Source organism: Trichechus manatus, unplaced genomic scaffold, assembly GCF_000243295.1.
Source record: "Trichechus manatus latirostris isolate Lorelei unplaced genomic scaffold, TriManLat1.0 scaffold00063, whole genome shotgun sequence".
NCBI lineage: Eukaryota > Metazoa > Chordata > Mammalia > Sirenia > Trichechidae > Trichechus > Trichechus manatus.
Window position 1 is genome coordinate 4,412,389 of NW_004443999.1, and position 15,546 is coordinate 4,427,934.

The following is a 15,546-nucleotide window of genomic DNA, read 5'->3' on the forward strand; positions in this document are numbered from 1 at the left end:
ATGTTGAGTCTTCCTATCCATGAGCAAGGTATGTTTTTCCACTTATGCAAGTCTCTTTTGGTTTCTTGCAGTAGTGTCTTGTAGTTTTCATTGTATAGATCTTTTACGTCTCTGGTTAGATTTATTCCTAAGTATTTTATCTTCTTGGGTACTATTGTAAATGGTATTGATTAGGTGATTTCTTCTCTGAGGTTCTCTTTGTTGGTGAACTTACTCAAATTTAATACTACTGCATTTCTGCAGTGGTTTATCTCTGAATAGATTGTTCTGTTTAGTTTATGATTATAAATGCAACATCCTCTTTAGATATGATGGTATTACAACTATAATATGTAAGAATTGTAAGAATTGATTTCAATACCTTAGAAAATTATTCTGCATGGCCCAATTTCTGGTAGTAGTTGTACTTGGGGAGGCTGGTAAAACGTTTTTAACATTAGACTTCTGCATGTACTTCTGTCATCTGAAGTTTACCATGTGTTTTGTTACCATGTATTTGTTGACTCTTCTGAATACAGTTACATAAAATTTTATTTTAAGATCATTATGTTTTTAATTTGTGTATTTCCTAGGAATTTAAAAATCTGTTTCTGCTTTGGGCTGCCGTTCTGTAAGTGTTGACTTTTCTTTAGAATAGTGTTGTGTTTATAGAGCATGTTGTTGTTGTTAGGTGCTGTTGAGTTGGTTCTGACTCATAGTGACCCTATGTACAACAGAACCAGACACTGCCTGGTCCTGTGCCACCTTCACAATCGTTGCTATGCTTGAGCCCATTGTTGCAGTCACTATGTCAATCCACCTTGTTGAGGATCTTCCTCTTTTTCACTGACCCTCTACTTTACCAAGCATAATGTCCTTCTCCAGGGACTGGTCCCTCCTGCTAATATGTCCAAAATATGTAAGAGGAAGTCTCACCATCCTTTGGTATAAGGAGCATTCTGGCTGTATTTCTTCCAAGACAGATTTGTTTGTTCTTCTGGCAGTTAATGGTATATTCAGTGTTCTTCACTAACATTGTGATTCAAAGGCATCAATTCTTCTTTGGCCTTCCTTATTCATTGTCCAGATTTCTCATGCATATGACGCAATTGAAAATACGCTTGGGTCAGGTGCATCTTAGTCCTGTAATATCTTTGCTTTTCAACACTTTAAAGAGGTACTTTGCAGCAGATTTGCCCAGTGCAATATGTTGTTTGATTTCTTGACTGCTGCTTCCATGGGTGTTGGTTGTGGATCCAACTAAAATAAAATCCCTCACAATTTCAGTCTTTTCTCCATTTATCATGATGTTGCTTATTGGTCCAGCTGTGAGAATTTTTGTTGTCTTTGTGTTGAGGTGTAACATACTGAAGGCTGTAGTCTTTGATCTTCATCAATAAATGCTTCAAGTCCTCTTCGCTTTCCCTAAGCAAGGTTGTGTCATCTGCATAACACTGGTTGTTAGTGAGTCTTCCTCTAATCCTGATGCCATGTTCTCTTCATATAGTCCAGCTTCTCAGATTATTTCCTCAGCATACAGATTGAGTAAGTATGGTGAAAGGATACAATTAACGTACACCTGTCCTGATTTTAAACCACACAGTATACCCTTGTTCTGTTCCAACAACTGCCTCTTGATGTATGTACAGGTACCTCATGACCACAGTTAATTAGTCTGGAATTCCCATTCTTCACGATGTTATCCATAATTTATTATGATCACACAGTCGAATGCTTTTGCATAGTCAGTATAACACAGGTAAACATCTTTCTGGTATTCTCTGCTTTCAGCCAAGATCCATCTGACATCAGCAATGCTATCCTTTGTTGCACATCCTCTTCTGAGTCTGACTTGAGTTTCTGGCAGTTCCCTGTCAGTCTACTGCTGCAACCGTTTTTGCATGATCTTCAGCAAAATTTTACTTGCGTGTGATATTAATGATATTTTTCTATAATTTTCACATTTTGTTAGATCACCTTTCTTTGGAATGGGCACAAATATAGATCTCTTCCAGTCAGTTGGCCAGGTGGCTGTCTTCCAAATTTCTTGGCATAGACTAGTGAGCACCTGCAGCACTGCATCTATTTGTTGAAACATCGCAATTGGTATTCTGTCAATTCCTGGAGCCTTGTTTTTCGCCATTCCCTTCAGGGCGTTGTGGACTTCTTCCTTCAGTACCATTGGTTCTTGATCATATGCTACCTCCTGAAATGGCTGAATGTCAACCAATTCTTTTTGGTACAGTGACTCTGTGTATTCCTTCTGTCTTGTTTTGATGCTTTCTGCATTGCTCAATATTTTGCCCATAAACCAAAAGCCAAACCCATTGCCGTTGAGTCAGTTCTGATTCATAGCGACCCTATAGGACAGAGTCACACTGCCGTGTAGGGTTTCCAAGGAGTAGCTGGTGGATTTGAACTGCTGATCTTTTTTGGTTAGCAGCCAAGCTCTTAACCACTGTGCCACCAGGGCCCATAGAATCCTTCAAAATTGCAACTCGAGGCTTGAATTTTTTCTTCAGTTCTTTCAGCTTGAGAAATACAAGTGTGTTCTTCCTTTTTGGTTTTCTAACTCCAGGTCTTTGCACATTTCATCATAATACTTTTCTCTGTGGTTTTGAGCCACCCTTTGAAATCTTCTGTTCACCTCTTTTACTTCATCATTTCTTCCTTTTGCTTTAGCTACTCTGTGTTCAAAATCGAGTTTCAGAGTCTCTTTCGACATCTGTTTTGGTCTTTTCTTTCTTTCCTGTCTTTTTAATGACCTCTTGTCTTTTTCAGGTATAATGTCCTTGATGTCATCCTACAACTTGTCTGGTCTTGGGTCATTAGTGTTCAATGTGTCAGATCTGTTCTTGAGACAGTCTCTAAATTCAGGTGGGATATACTCAAGGCCATTTTTTGGATCTCATGGACTTGTTTTAATTTTCGTGAGCTTCAACTTGAACTTGAATATTATCAATTGATGGTCTGCTCCACTGTCATCCCTGGCCTTGTTCTGACTGATGCTATTGGGCTTCTCCATTGTCTCTTTTCACAGATGTAATCGATTTGATTCCTGTGTATTCTGTCCAGTGAGGTCCACACATATAATCACCATTTATGTTGTTGAAAAAATGTAATTTGCAATGGATAAGTTATTGGTCTTGCAAAATTTTGTCATGCGATTTCCGGCATCATTTCTGTCACCCCGGCCATATTTTCCAACTACCGATCCTTTTTTTTATAAAGCTTATATTCTCTCCAGTTGTGACTGAATTCTTATTCTGCCACTTATTAGCAAGTGCAATATTTCACAGATCACTTAACCCCTTTGAGTTTCAGTTTCTTCTGTAAAATGAGGCTATTGAGAATGCCAGGAACTTAAAAACGAAACAAGAACCAAACACCTCTTTCAGTCTTTGCAAATTGGCTTTGCTGGGGTACTCCTTTAACACTTAACCAGGACTTTTACAATCTTGCCTCAGCCTTTACTTCCTGCTTGCACTGAGCTTATTGATCTGCCAGTGATAAAAGCTTAGGGTCTTCTCAGGTCTTTTTGGATTAAGTATCCTGTCCTTGGCATACATGTGGCTTTCTAAATTCCCCAGTATACATGGGAGTGCTTTTTTTTTTTTAATTGTGGTGAAAATATACACACCAAACCTTCACCAATATGAGTCTTTTGAATGCCTTAATTTCCCAAAGAAATTCTTTACCTGGCATTTCCTTCATAGCTTTAGATGTTCGATTGTATGTCTCAATCTTTTACCTAAGGAGTTTGTGGGTTTCTCTATCACCTTATGATGTTTTCAAGCAGTTCCTGCCACTTTTCGGCCCTGAGTGGGCTCCGAGATGGATGAAACAGGTGAGAAACTTGTATCAGTCCTTCAGGTATCCCACAGACAGGTCATAACAGAAAATAATTTGCAAATAAGGTCGAGTCTGTCTCCTCCATAACCAGAGACCAGAGTCCCACAATGGGAATGTGGGCTGCTGTCTTCAAGATTGGCTGAGTTGAGGAGGGTGTAGAGCAAGGGCAAGTAAAAACACCACAGACTTTCCCATCATTTTATGTTGCATTTTTATTGGTTAGTGTTTGCTTGGTTGCTGTCAACCTTTGACTCTTTTCCAGAGTTCTGACAAAGTTGGTTCTGACAGATATTGGTTGTTTTTTCAGTGTTTCTGTGGAGGGATGGGAGTTTGGAACTGCTTGCTCCACCATTTTGCTCTCCTCTCCTCTTTTAAACTTCACTGAGATGTAACCTTGTTCAGTAAAGTCACAATTTTCAAGCCAAGATTTGAATTTTAATAAACAAACACTTGGTAGCATAACATAGGAAACTGAAAAATGAATCCAAGTACTTGCAGTATTTTTAAAACAGAGAAAAATATTTAATGTGCTACTGAAAATTATTTGCTAGAATTAATTCTTTGAAAATGCAGAAAATATTTTTAATATCCTTATTAATCACATTTTAAATAGCATTTAAGTTTATAATTATATAATTTCAATATTTTGTTATATTTGGTGTTTTTAATAATAGGTTTCAGAAGATGAATTTTCTAAATTGCAGCTGAAGGAAAGTATGATTCCTATTACTAGGTCACTTCAAAAGTAAGTATTCCTTTCCAATTTCTCTATGTATTATGAATACAAATCCATTTTAGCCATTCATTTGATTGAATTTTGAAAGTTACATGGTGGAATTGTGAAGTAGTTCCAAGAATAGGTATAATAGGTATATTTAAGCTCATTTTGGAGTGTGTTGAAGTTTTCTCTTAAATCTGTACTGTTTCCTATTAAAATATTTTTAGGACCTGAATAGATACCCTTAGACAGCTAAAATATAATGAATTTGAATGACCCAGAGAGATTCTCTTTTCATTTCTGAATAATAGCAACAATTTGAGATAGTCTGTGTTGGTGTGGATATCCCATTCATGAAATGTGTTGTCATGTATTTCCTCTCAAATAAATTTAACAGTGCTAATTGTGTCATTATTTGGCATACCTCCACAAGGTCTAAATGTCATAAGGGTGTTAATCTACCTATTTTATTTTTTGAGTTATATTGCTTTAAATAAAAATCGAGGAAGAGTCTTTCCTATAGTCATGATATTGGCAGAAGAGAAGGCTCTTAACTTATGGGTTTGATTATGTGAATATGAAGTGCTCTCAGAAGATGGACTAATTGAATTTAGGAAATACTAAGATTAAACATTTTTACTGTAGCACCACTATTTCACTTGGCTAGAAGTAGCGCAAAACAAGCACTGACAACCTTTTATCATTTCAGAATTTGCATAGGATTCTGTTATCTAAGGAAGCAGTGAATAAGTCAAACATCAGATATGTAAATTTAAAACTTTCTCTAATTGTCATGATAAGTACATCTTTTTTGTTTACATAGTTTAAAACATAAATCTAAGTATGATTTCTTTTTTCTCCCTCTACTTAATTTATAATCTTCTTCAGGATAGAAATAATGTCTCTTTCTTTGTAACTTGCCATAGTACTTGGATATAGTGTTCCATACCTAGTAGGATTTAGTAAATAATGATAATAATAAGTGACATTTAATGAGCATTTACCAAATGCCAGTTTTTTGAATGCTTTTGAGTATAATTCATTTGATCTTCAAAATCCTATGTGGTAAGTATTGTTATTAACTTCATTATACAGATGAGGGAACTGGCGTGGAGAATACAGTAACTTGCCCAAGGTTACATTGCTAGCAAGAGGTAGCACTGGGATTCAGACCAGACTGCCTGATTCTAAAGCCTGTGTTGCTTATCATTGTATTCCTAACACTCCTCATTAATGATAGTGGTGAGTTATCCATTTCAACTAGGTACAGGGCCTCAATTGATCACCTAGGATAAAGACTTCATTTTGCTTTTAAGATTTAAATTAGATGACCTCTACTTTTTCATTGCTCTTAAAAGCATTTATATTGAACTGTGTCACAGACCTAAATGCATTTTCTGAATTAAATATACCCTGGAAGATGTTTTTCTTGGTGAAAATGAACATTGGACCTTAAGTAATTAAATCATCACAAAAATTGATTGTGATCCATAGGTTCTCTAACCATTTACTAGAATTTATTTGCTAGAATTTTGCTAACCAATCAATAGTCTTGCCTACATATAGAATTCTGTTTTCAGGGAGAGAGCAAGATTCATGTTTCGTTAGATTGACTTTTAGCTGTTAATTCTGTTGAATTAGCTGAAACAGTCTTAATTTAGTTTTTACTTTATATTTCACAACTATCATTAGTGCTGTACATTTAGACTTAGAAAAGCATACTGGTACATTTTTTCCCATTATTTTTAGTTTGTAGATTAACTGTCTTAAGGACAGCTTAAAATTTATTCAGTCTTAGAATTCTTCTTTCTAGACTGCAAAATGTTCTAGACAGGCACATGGGCATCCTTTCATATTTTAAAATAGATAGGCTCAGCTTCTTCCAAAGCTACAGTTCTACTTTGGGTGCTTTAATGACCTTCCCTCAGGTGAAAGTCCTATAATCATATTTCTCCTCTATTCCTCAAATAGCAGGTTTTGTTTTTAACAGTTTGGATGGCTAGTAAGTTTTAAGATATTGGTCATTAGCCTTAGGAAACTCCAAGCTCTTAGTTTGCATTCTGTTTACTCCCTTGGACACTCAGTTTTCTTCTGCTCTCCCTTTAGAAATATCTCTTCTCTAGAAAGACTCATTGAAGCTGAAATCTAAATGGCTGATACCAGCTTAAAATGTTATTTCTTCCAGAGGAATTTTTATTTTGATAGGAATCAGAATGGTACTTGTTTTGTATCCTGTAATACTTAGCTCTGTCTTATGAATTTATATATTAGAAACTCAATAAAAACTTGTTAACCTCTGTAAGAGAAATTTGCCACCTTTAAGCAGATGAAATTGTAGTTTTTAAGCCAAGGTCTTTCCTAGAGCCTTTATTTACTTATTATTATTTTTTTGGTGGCAATATACACAAGCAAACCTACACCCATTCACAATTCTACATGTACAGTATTCTTAGAGTCTTTTATTATGTCATGTAGGCAACCAGCTACTCTGCCTAGGTGGGCTGTAAAGAATGAGCAGTAGTATATTGCTCAGATACTATAAAAGTGAGCAATAGTAAACTCACGTAAAATCACCAATTATCCAACAATAATTTGTTTTTGGCTTTGGAATATCTTTGTTTATGTATACTTTGAACATGAATGTGTAAAATTGTATAATTCTCAATACACACAAAAAAATTCAAAGCCCATGCTGTGAAGACCAAATTTAATGATAGCTAGAAAGTTATCCAGTTTCCCAGTCTCTCTGTTCAATTTTCTGTCTTTATTCCATACTAGAGATAGAATTCTCTCTCAGACTTGCAAAATATGATAGAAGCAAAGGTTTTTCTTATTCTAACGTACTCATACTTTATATAGATTTAGAGAGTGGTGGGGAGTTTGTTCTGAAAAGCCTTTTTATTCTGTTCTAGATTCTAGGCTGAATATAGGCCAGTAAACAGATAATGTATAAGAGGAACAGTCAGTACTAATTAGGAAACCACAGGCAAGCTATTTACGAGTAAATTAAAACATAGCTAATCTGTCTTCATTTAATCAATCTGTGTTACTGAGTTTCTGTGGGTTGATTTGTATCTGTTCTCAATGCTCATCAGTAGATTCATGGTCATAATAATAAATCAGTTTCTTTTACTTCAGTTGTTAAAATGTTGAAACATCACCCTTAAATTGATGTCCCTCCCCATTAGCCTACCTTTTCACTTTTTAGAGAAGAAAATAAAGAATAATAATTTCTTTCCACAATTTTATCCTCTATTTCTCTCTATAAACCAAACCAAACCAAAACAAAACATAGGGTTTCCAAGTAGTGGCTGGTGGATTCGAACTGCCGACATTTTGGTTAGCAGCTGTCTTAGTCATCTAGTGCTGCTATAACAGAAATACCATAAGTGGATGGCTTTAACAAACAGAAATTTATTCTCTCACAGTCTAGGAGGCTAGAAGTCGGAATTCAGGGTGCCAGCTCCAGGGGATGGCTTTCTCTCTCTGTTGGCTCTGGGGGAAGGTCCTTGTCATCAATCTTCCCCGGTCAAGGAGCTTCTCAGCACAGGAACCCCAAGTCCGAAGGATAAGCTATTGTCCTGGCTCTTGTTTCCTGGTGGTATGAAGTCTCCTTGTCTCTCTGCTCACTTATCTCTTTTATATCTCAAAAGAGATTGACTTAAGACACAACCTAATCTTGAAGATTGAGTCCTGCCTCATTAGCATAACTGTCTCTAATCCTGCCTCATCAACACCATAGAGGTAGGATTTACAACACATAGGAAAATCACATCAGATGACAAAATGGTGGACAGTCACACAATACTAAAAATCTTGGCATAGCCAAGTTGACACATATTTTTGGGGGACACAATTCAATCCATGACAGCAGCCAAATGCTTAAACACTGGGCCACCAGGGCCCCCTTCTCTCTATACATACCTTTGAAATCAGGGCTTTGAGCTGGTTAGTTCCAGTTCAGATCTCTGCTGAGTTTAGCAAGTTCCCAGGCCATGCTAATGCTGCTGGTTAGAGACCAACTCTGAGAACCATTAGTATAGCAGTGGGTCTCAAAATTTATTATACATAAGAATCACCTGGGGATTTGTTACAATGTAGATTCTGATTCAGTATATCTGGGGTGGAAATGCAAATTCTCAGCAGGGGTTCAGATTGGAACAAATCAGTTCGAAGCCCTGTTTGAAATAACGCTCAGTTTCTGATAGCCACTTCTGTAAGTGGATTATGTTTTATTCTAAGACAGGTAGTTGGAGGTTGACTTTAAAGAATTTCCAGCTGATTGTCTAGCTGAGGTAGAGGAACTGAAAATTTTACATTTCTACTTAGCTTCTCTATTCCTTCTCACCATGCCATACACCCACCTTTTCTTGCCTCATCTCCCCTTTTCTCTTCTCTCCTCATCCACTTCTCCATCTGTATTCTCTATCCCTAGACTAGCAATTGTTTTTAAAGGTATAAAATAAACTACATAGAATTAGAAAGAATACTAATTATATTGAATTGCAATTATGAAAATATTAAAACAACTTTGCGATGTGGTAATATATGCTTTTGTAATGCATTTAAAATAAGACAATACATTTAAGATACAAGTAAGTTAAAGTTCATTTTGTAAAAACATGTAAGTATGGAGGTCTTTTAAATAGCTTGAATAAAATCATTAAACCACGGAGTGGTCTTTTACTTCCTTCCTTCCACATATTGATCGACAAACAGAGAAAGGAAATATTGGAAACTGTCGATGTCTGAGTCACCAGTGAGACCTCATTATTTGGGTGGATGAACAACTAGGCTTAAAGTTGACTGATAGTTGGCCAGTTAAGCCACATGAACTTTTGGACTATAGACAGGAATATTTGGATCACATATTTTCTAGCAGTGGGTTTAATTATTATTGTAATTTTGAAGTAGTGATGAGTATACATGATATTTCAAGATGCCTGTAATAATAATATGAAAATGGCTGTGATTTCTATTTGAGACAAAGCTACTGATATTGGTCTGTTATCAATATACATAATTCAAGGAAATGATAATTTACAGATAACATTTGATTTTTCCCCATCCAATTTCACAGACCTTCTAAATCTAAGGAATCTGTTGCTCTCAGGTTTACAACCTCTTCTGCGAGTTGTAAACAATAAGATAAGACTTTAACCGCTTGCTTTTTTCCTTCTTTTGAATCACAGGTACTTAAGTAACATGAAAAGAAAAAGGAAAATAAATCCCAAGTATATTTACAGATTATCTTATTTCTGATAAACATGTTAACGTGAAAAGAAAAAGGAAAATAAATCCCAAGTATATTTGTAGATTATCTTCTTTCTGATGAACGTGTATCTTTAAGAAGAAAATAATTTTTAAGTAGAGAGCTATTACTGTAGGATGTAGAAATGGTAGAGTCTAGTTATTTTTACCTTTGATTGCTTAGTAACTTTGAATGAGTTATTGTTTTTTATTTAATGAAGGCAAGAATCTCAGTCATTAACTGAAATTGCCAAAAAGGGTGGCAAAATACAGATTCTTCTCTTATTACATTTGAGTAGAAGTGTCCAAGAAGTGTAGAGTACAGGGAATTAGATATAAATGTAGTAATTAACACTGCTACTTTCGTCTATCTCCTTATCTTGGATGAAGTGGAAGATGTACTTTATTTAATATACATTTATTGAATGTATGATGTGTTAGAGACTATAGAATGGAGTGTTGTAGTCACTGTCTTTGAATTTACCATAGAAATGGAAATGACTAATATTAGAGATTATTGCATATCATAATTATTCTCTCTTTCTCTTAGTATCTGTCTTATTTATCAGAGATCTGAAATATGATTGATTGACATTTTCTGAGTAATCCTCAAGGATCTGAAGGATAGGGGAAAGGAAAAACTGGAAGAATATTTTTAGAGGAAGCCTGGAAATTTAAGGGCCTCTCTTTTTCCTGGTTTGTTTGAGGAATGATTGAGTTTTCTTCACTGAGACCTGACCTACAATCTTGGCTTTATTTTAGAGAAAAATCCAGGTTTTTGGTATAATACATTATTGATTTCCCCCATATCCCCTCCCCAATAAAAATGAGTTTTCCTCAGAAATGAAATTGATCCTTAAGTGCTTTTTTTAAATTTTAGCTATCTTGAATGTAAATGTTAAAAATGAATTATGTATTTTATTTCTTCATATGACATATACAACATACACAAAAGAAAGCATCTTTTCACAGAGCTGTTGTGCAAAATCACATACAAAAAATGTTTTATAAAGTATGATAAAATGATATTACTGCTGTTTCTTAATAGGCTACTTGGCAGATTAACTTTCAAAAAAAATTTGAATGTCAAATAGTAATAGAATTTTTAAAACTAAATGTTTGTAGAACTTTAGGTAAGTTATTTTAACCCTCAATTATTATTCAGATTTCAAGTTTTTATAAGGAAAACTCTCAAACTTTTATGTTTATATTCTATAAATTCATTTCTTCTACTAATTTTGAAGTTAAAAACAATGTAATCACATTTCTTGCTGTCTGCGTTGGCTATTCAGTCCTTAAATATTGGTTTATAATGTGTTTTATACTTTTTAATGAAGGGCATTGCACCATTTATCTCGCCTGAGAGACCTGGTTGATGATACCAGTGGGAAACAGTCACCGAAAATATGAAGAGGAAAATATAACTGCCTAACCAATAAATAGTCACCACAAAACAAAAACGTTTTTTATTCTATTACTTAAACTGACAAAGTAATTATAAGCCATATATTATTCTGTAACTGGTACAAGTATTATGTATTTCTAAACAAACAAACTTGAGCGTGTTCACAGGTTTTGTGACCTATCCTCATTTTGTGCCAAAATACAAGAATCTGAACTGAGAGGACCCACAGAGATGTGAAAGCCTGACTTTGGACTTCACGCCCACAGATGCCTAATATTCAAAGGTGAATGATTTCCATTCTTGAAGGTTTACATGGACTTAACCTTCTTCAGTGTCCTCATTATTTTATTATCTGATTCTGGATAATTAAAAAACTCTTCCAGGTTTCTATCTAAAGTGTCTTAAGTTAAATAGACTTTTTGATATGCGTAGCATCTCCATTTAAGGAGCTTAAAGGAATATGAAAATTGTTGTGATGTATCTTACTCATATAGAAGTCTTTTAAGTTTTTGTAAATCAAATACTTAAGGTATGTTCTGTTTGCAAATGACATCAATTTAATAGGGGTGATGCAGTGCTAAAAGGAATATTCTTTTATGTTGTGATACTCAAGAGAACCTCATTTAATTAATGCTTTGATTATATGTAAGATAATCTTGATAATATTTGACGGTATACAAAATATTTTGGGATATTTGAAAATGTAATATTTTGATATTAGATTATTTCCCAGATTTTAGTTTTGGTATTAACTCAGACTAGTAATAACTATAAGATAAATAGCCAGTTGCTTTATGAAATTTCATAAGTAAACTTAAAGAAAATGGATATGGCAAATCAGAGAGCAAATCGCTGTTGTAAAGTTATTTGGTAAGAGCTGAGCTTTCTTTAAAGCAGTCAGTCCTGCTCAGAATTAGTCTCTAGCTGGAACTGAACAGAGCTTTGTAATTTTGCAATTTCTACCAAGTGAACTTCTAATAAGCAGGAAGCATCTTTATCAGTAAAACCAAGAATTAAACCATAAAGCTTAACTAATGTTGCATGTTAAAAAAGCCTAATGAAATTAAACAGTATATATGTATACAAATACTACAAATTAACTCTTTACCCAGCTGACAGCATTTTTGCTAAGTAAATTTACTGTCAAGTAGACCAGAATTTCTAAGTACATTGGGTCAAATAATTTCTTTTGTCTAAATTGCTCAGGCACTGTTTAATACCTTTGTTATAGTACTGACATGTCAAAGATTGTAGTTAGCCCTGTCTTTTTAAAAATTTTTTTCTTGACCAGTCAGTTAATGTCACCATACTACTCTTTGCCCAGTTTGAAAGACATTTGCCAAGAGCTTTGTTTTGTTTACTCTGTGGAGGTCTTTCTGCCACTGACATTCTGTTTCCTGATTGTGGTCTTCTGCTTCACAGCAAATAGTTTGGATAATCAAATATGGAATTACCTTAATGGTTAAAGTATGGCTGGATGTTAAAATACAGGTTTTAACTGGGTAAGCATTAGGTGGATCTGGCTCATGTTCCAGGCGAGTGAAAGCATCCATTAGACAAATTCTAAAGAAAGCACAGAAGTTAAAGACATCGGGAATAAACTTTCAATTGTGTATTAAATATATGTCGATACATGTAATATTAGTCCTGGTGGTACAGTGGTCAAAAGTGCCCAGCTACTACTGTAAGGTCAGCAGTTTGAACCCCACATCCGCTCCGAGGGAGAAATATGTGGCAATTGATTCCGTAAAGGTTACAGCCTTGGCAGCCCTATAAGGCAGTTCTACTCTGTCCTGTAGGGTCGCTATGAGTTGGACTTGACTTAACGGCAATGGGTTTTCTTTTTTTTAATGCCTAGAAAGCATCTCCAAAGGGATTATACTATAATGACTGAATAGCACTTTGAATAGTAGTTGGTGCTCTCATTTCCAAGAACGTATCTCCAATATTAAATAAGATTAGCCTGTTCTAAAACTTTGTTATAACTAATGCTTTAAGAAACTTGATTATACTTACCAAAGGATCATTAATTTTTCCTTTTGTGTTAAATCGGAAAGGTGTAATCTTTTACCCAAAAATGAAATTAATTTTATCAAAATGATTAATTCCAAATTTAGTTTTCAAAGAAATATATAGAAGGGAAGAAAGAGTCAACTAAGAAAGTAGAACATCTAAATGATAAATGCTCAAGAAATTCTCTAAAGAATTGATTTAATTATATATTAACTGATATTTCAGAGTTTTTTGTTTGTTTTTTTTGAGGTTTCCAGGGGAAAAAAGGGGACAACAGTTGGGAATATGAACTAAAGCAGATAATGAGAGCAAATAGATTTTTTAAATAGCATTGTGAACAGAATGTATCAACCCTTTGCTCTCATTCTTTTAGGTTTATTGATAAATATTAAATAGAAAAAAATGAAGAAATTTTAATAAGATTTTTCAAATTTTTATTGAGTGTGAAAAAAGATGCAACAAAAAAGCCAAATTCTAAAAATTATCTGAGATGAAGCGATAAATGTATCCCTGATATGTGAAGATTCAAGACCCAGATGTATTGTCTTTGTTATTAGTAAGAACTCTACTTTCAGTTTTTTCAGTGACAATTCATTTCAGCTTTACAGAGATTTCTGACTAAATTGAGGAACTCTGCTCGTGTTTGTTTTGGGCTATATGTCTTTCTAGTTGTGCTATTTCTCGTAGAATTTATAAATGTGTTTTTTTTGTTGTTGTTATTTTGTATTTAATGGTTTCTGATAATGTCTTTTTAAAATATACTATATAGTTATACCAAAATATTGCTTGAAGGTAAATCATGACAAGGTTCTTTCTTTCTTCCTCCGTTCTAAATATATGAGATCATGCTTATGGATTTGAATTTTGTTTCATTTTCCTTGTCCCACCCTTCCCTGTCTATATTTCAAAACCCATTTGGTGGAAGTGCTATCAAGAAGTGAACTTGCGAAAAGGCAAGTAGCATGAGAGGAGACAAAAGAAGCAAAAGGCCACTAAAATCGATAATCAATTTCTGACCAACTAAAGTTCCTTCAAATGTGAAAGACTGTGTATCCCTCTATTCCATGTACAGATTGCATGTTTCATATATGATTATATGCTGTGTTGGGTTGCAGTGCCTGCTATATAATGATTGTGGTAAACCTAGGCCTAAACCTGAACACATTGTTCAGTAGGTTATATTGTTAGATATTTTTCCTGTAATGTTTGAAATTATTCCTTTCCCACTTCCCATCTGCTTCTTTTCTTTCCTTCTTTACATTCGTTACGAAGATCATTTTCCTTTTTTTGGACAAACAGGAAAAAAAAAAAAAACCCAAAACTTAGCATTTTACACTCCCTGTTTATTCTGCATTGACCTAACCCTAGACCAGACCTTTCTGCTCTCACAAATGCAACAACTTATATCCACTCCATACTAGGACTAGTCCAATTGCTTCCTAATACCTATTTCAACCTAAAATATTCCTCCCTTTTCTGAGTTCTTTCCACTGAAGCCAGACTGACTGGTCTTCGCAAGACACTGTTATATACCACTGCTCTAGTCTTATTGATTTATTTCAGCAAATTCACTTTAGCTAAATGACTTTACTCAGATTATCCTAAACTTTCTACGTATATTTTCACCTTTATGTATATCATTTTTCACACTTGAAATACTCAATTTTTATTCTTTTTGCTTATTTAAAGCTTACTCTGCTGTTTCTCTAAAGCTCTGGCCAAGTCTTACATTGCCTTTTCTAAACAGTGTAACTCTCTTCTAAACACTGGTAGGTTGGCTTCCCCCCTTTTCTTCCATTATTCATTTAGCTTTATCTTGTATTTCTGGTTTTATTTTGTACCTAGTGCCTCTTATACCACAGTGTATCCCAGGGGGAAATCCATTTTGTCTCAAAAAATGTTGGATGACTGATTCTAATTTGTTTTATCTCCTTTATGATAACACCTTTTACATTACATTGTATAACCAAGAAAAAGTAAACTGTGTTTTGAATAGTGTTGATTGATGATACTAAACCTGGCTCCTGGTATAAGGTTGTAACGTCAAGATAAAAGAGACCGCATCCCATAGTGATATGATGTTCTGCAAATGCTTTTTAAAACAGGGTAAATTAAAACTATTTTGGAGAGTTCTTTCTTTTTTTTTTTTTGTTGCTGATGTTCATCAAATAGGATCAAAAATTGTTAAATATTTTGGATGATTTAACTGTAAGCCTCTTTTTTTATTATTTTTTTATTTTTATTGTACTTCAGGTGAAGGCTTACAGAACAAATAGTTTCTCATGAAACAGTAGTACACATATTGTTTTATGACTTTGGTTAACAACCC

At 34.4% G+C, this 15,546-nt stretch overlaps 1 protein-coding gene across 5 annotated transcripts in view; it reads left to right on the forward strand.

Annotated features, from left to right (window-relative positions):
- CUNH18orf54 (chromosome unknown C18orf54 homolog) overlaps nucleotides 1-12,874 on the forward strand; it is a 38,590-nt gene extending 25,716 nt beyond the window's left edge. For 3 of the 5 annotated variants that reach the window (XM_023733962.1, XM_012556381.2, XM_023733963.1), the window contains 2 exons: nucleotides 4,506-4,576; nucleotides 11,137-12,874. In XM_023733962.1, coding sequence (XP_023589730.1) covers nucleotides 4,506-4,576; nucleotides 11,137-11,209 — 144 coding nt within the window. In that variant the 3' untranslated portion in view covers nucleotides 11,210-12,874. The remainder of the gene's footprint in view (nucleotides 1-4,505; nucleotides 4,577-11,136) is intronic. The other 2 variants (XR_002824566.1, XM_023733965.1) reach the window with 2 other exon arrangements.
- Nucleotides 12,875-15,546: the final 2,672 nt, after the last annotated feature.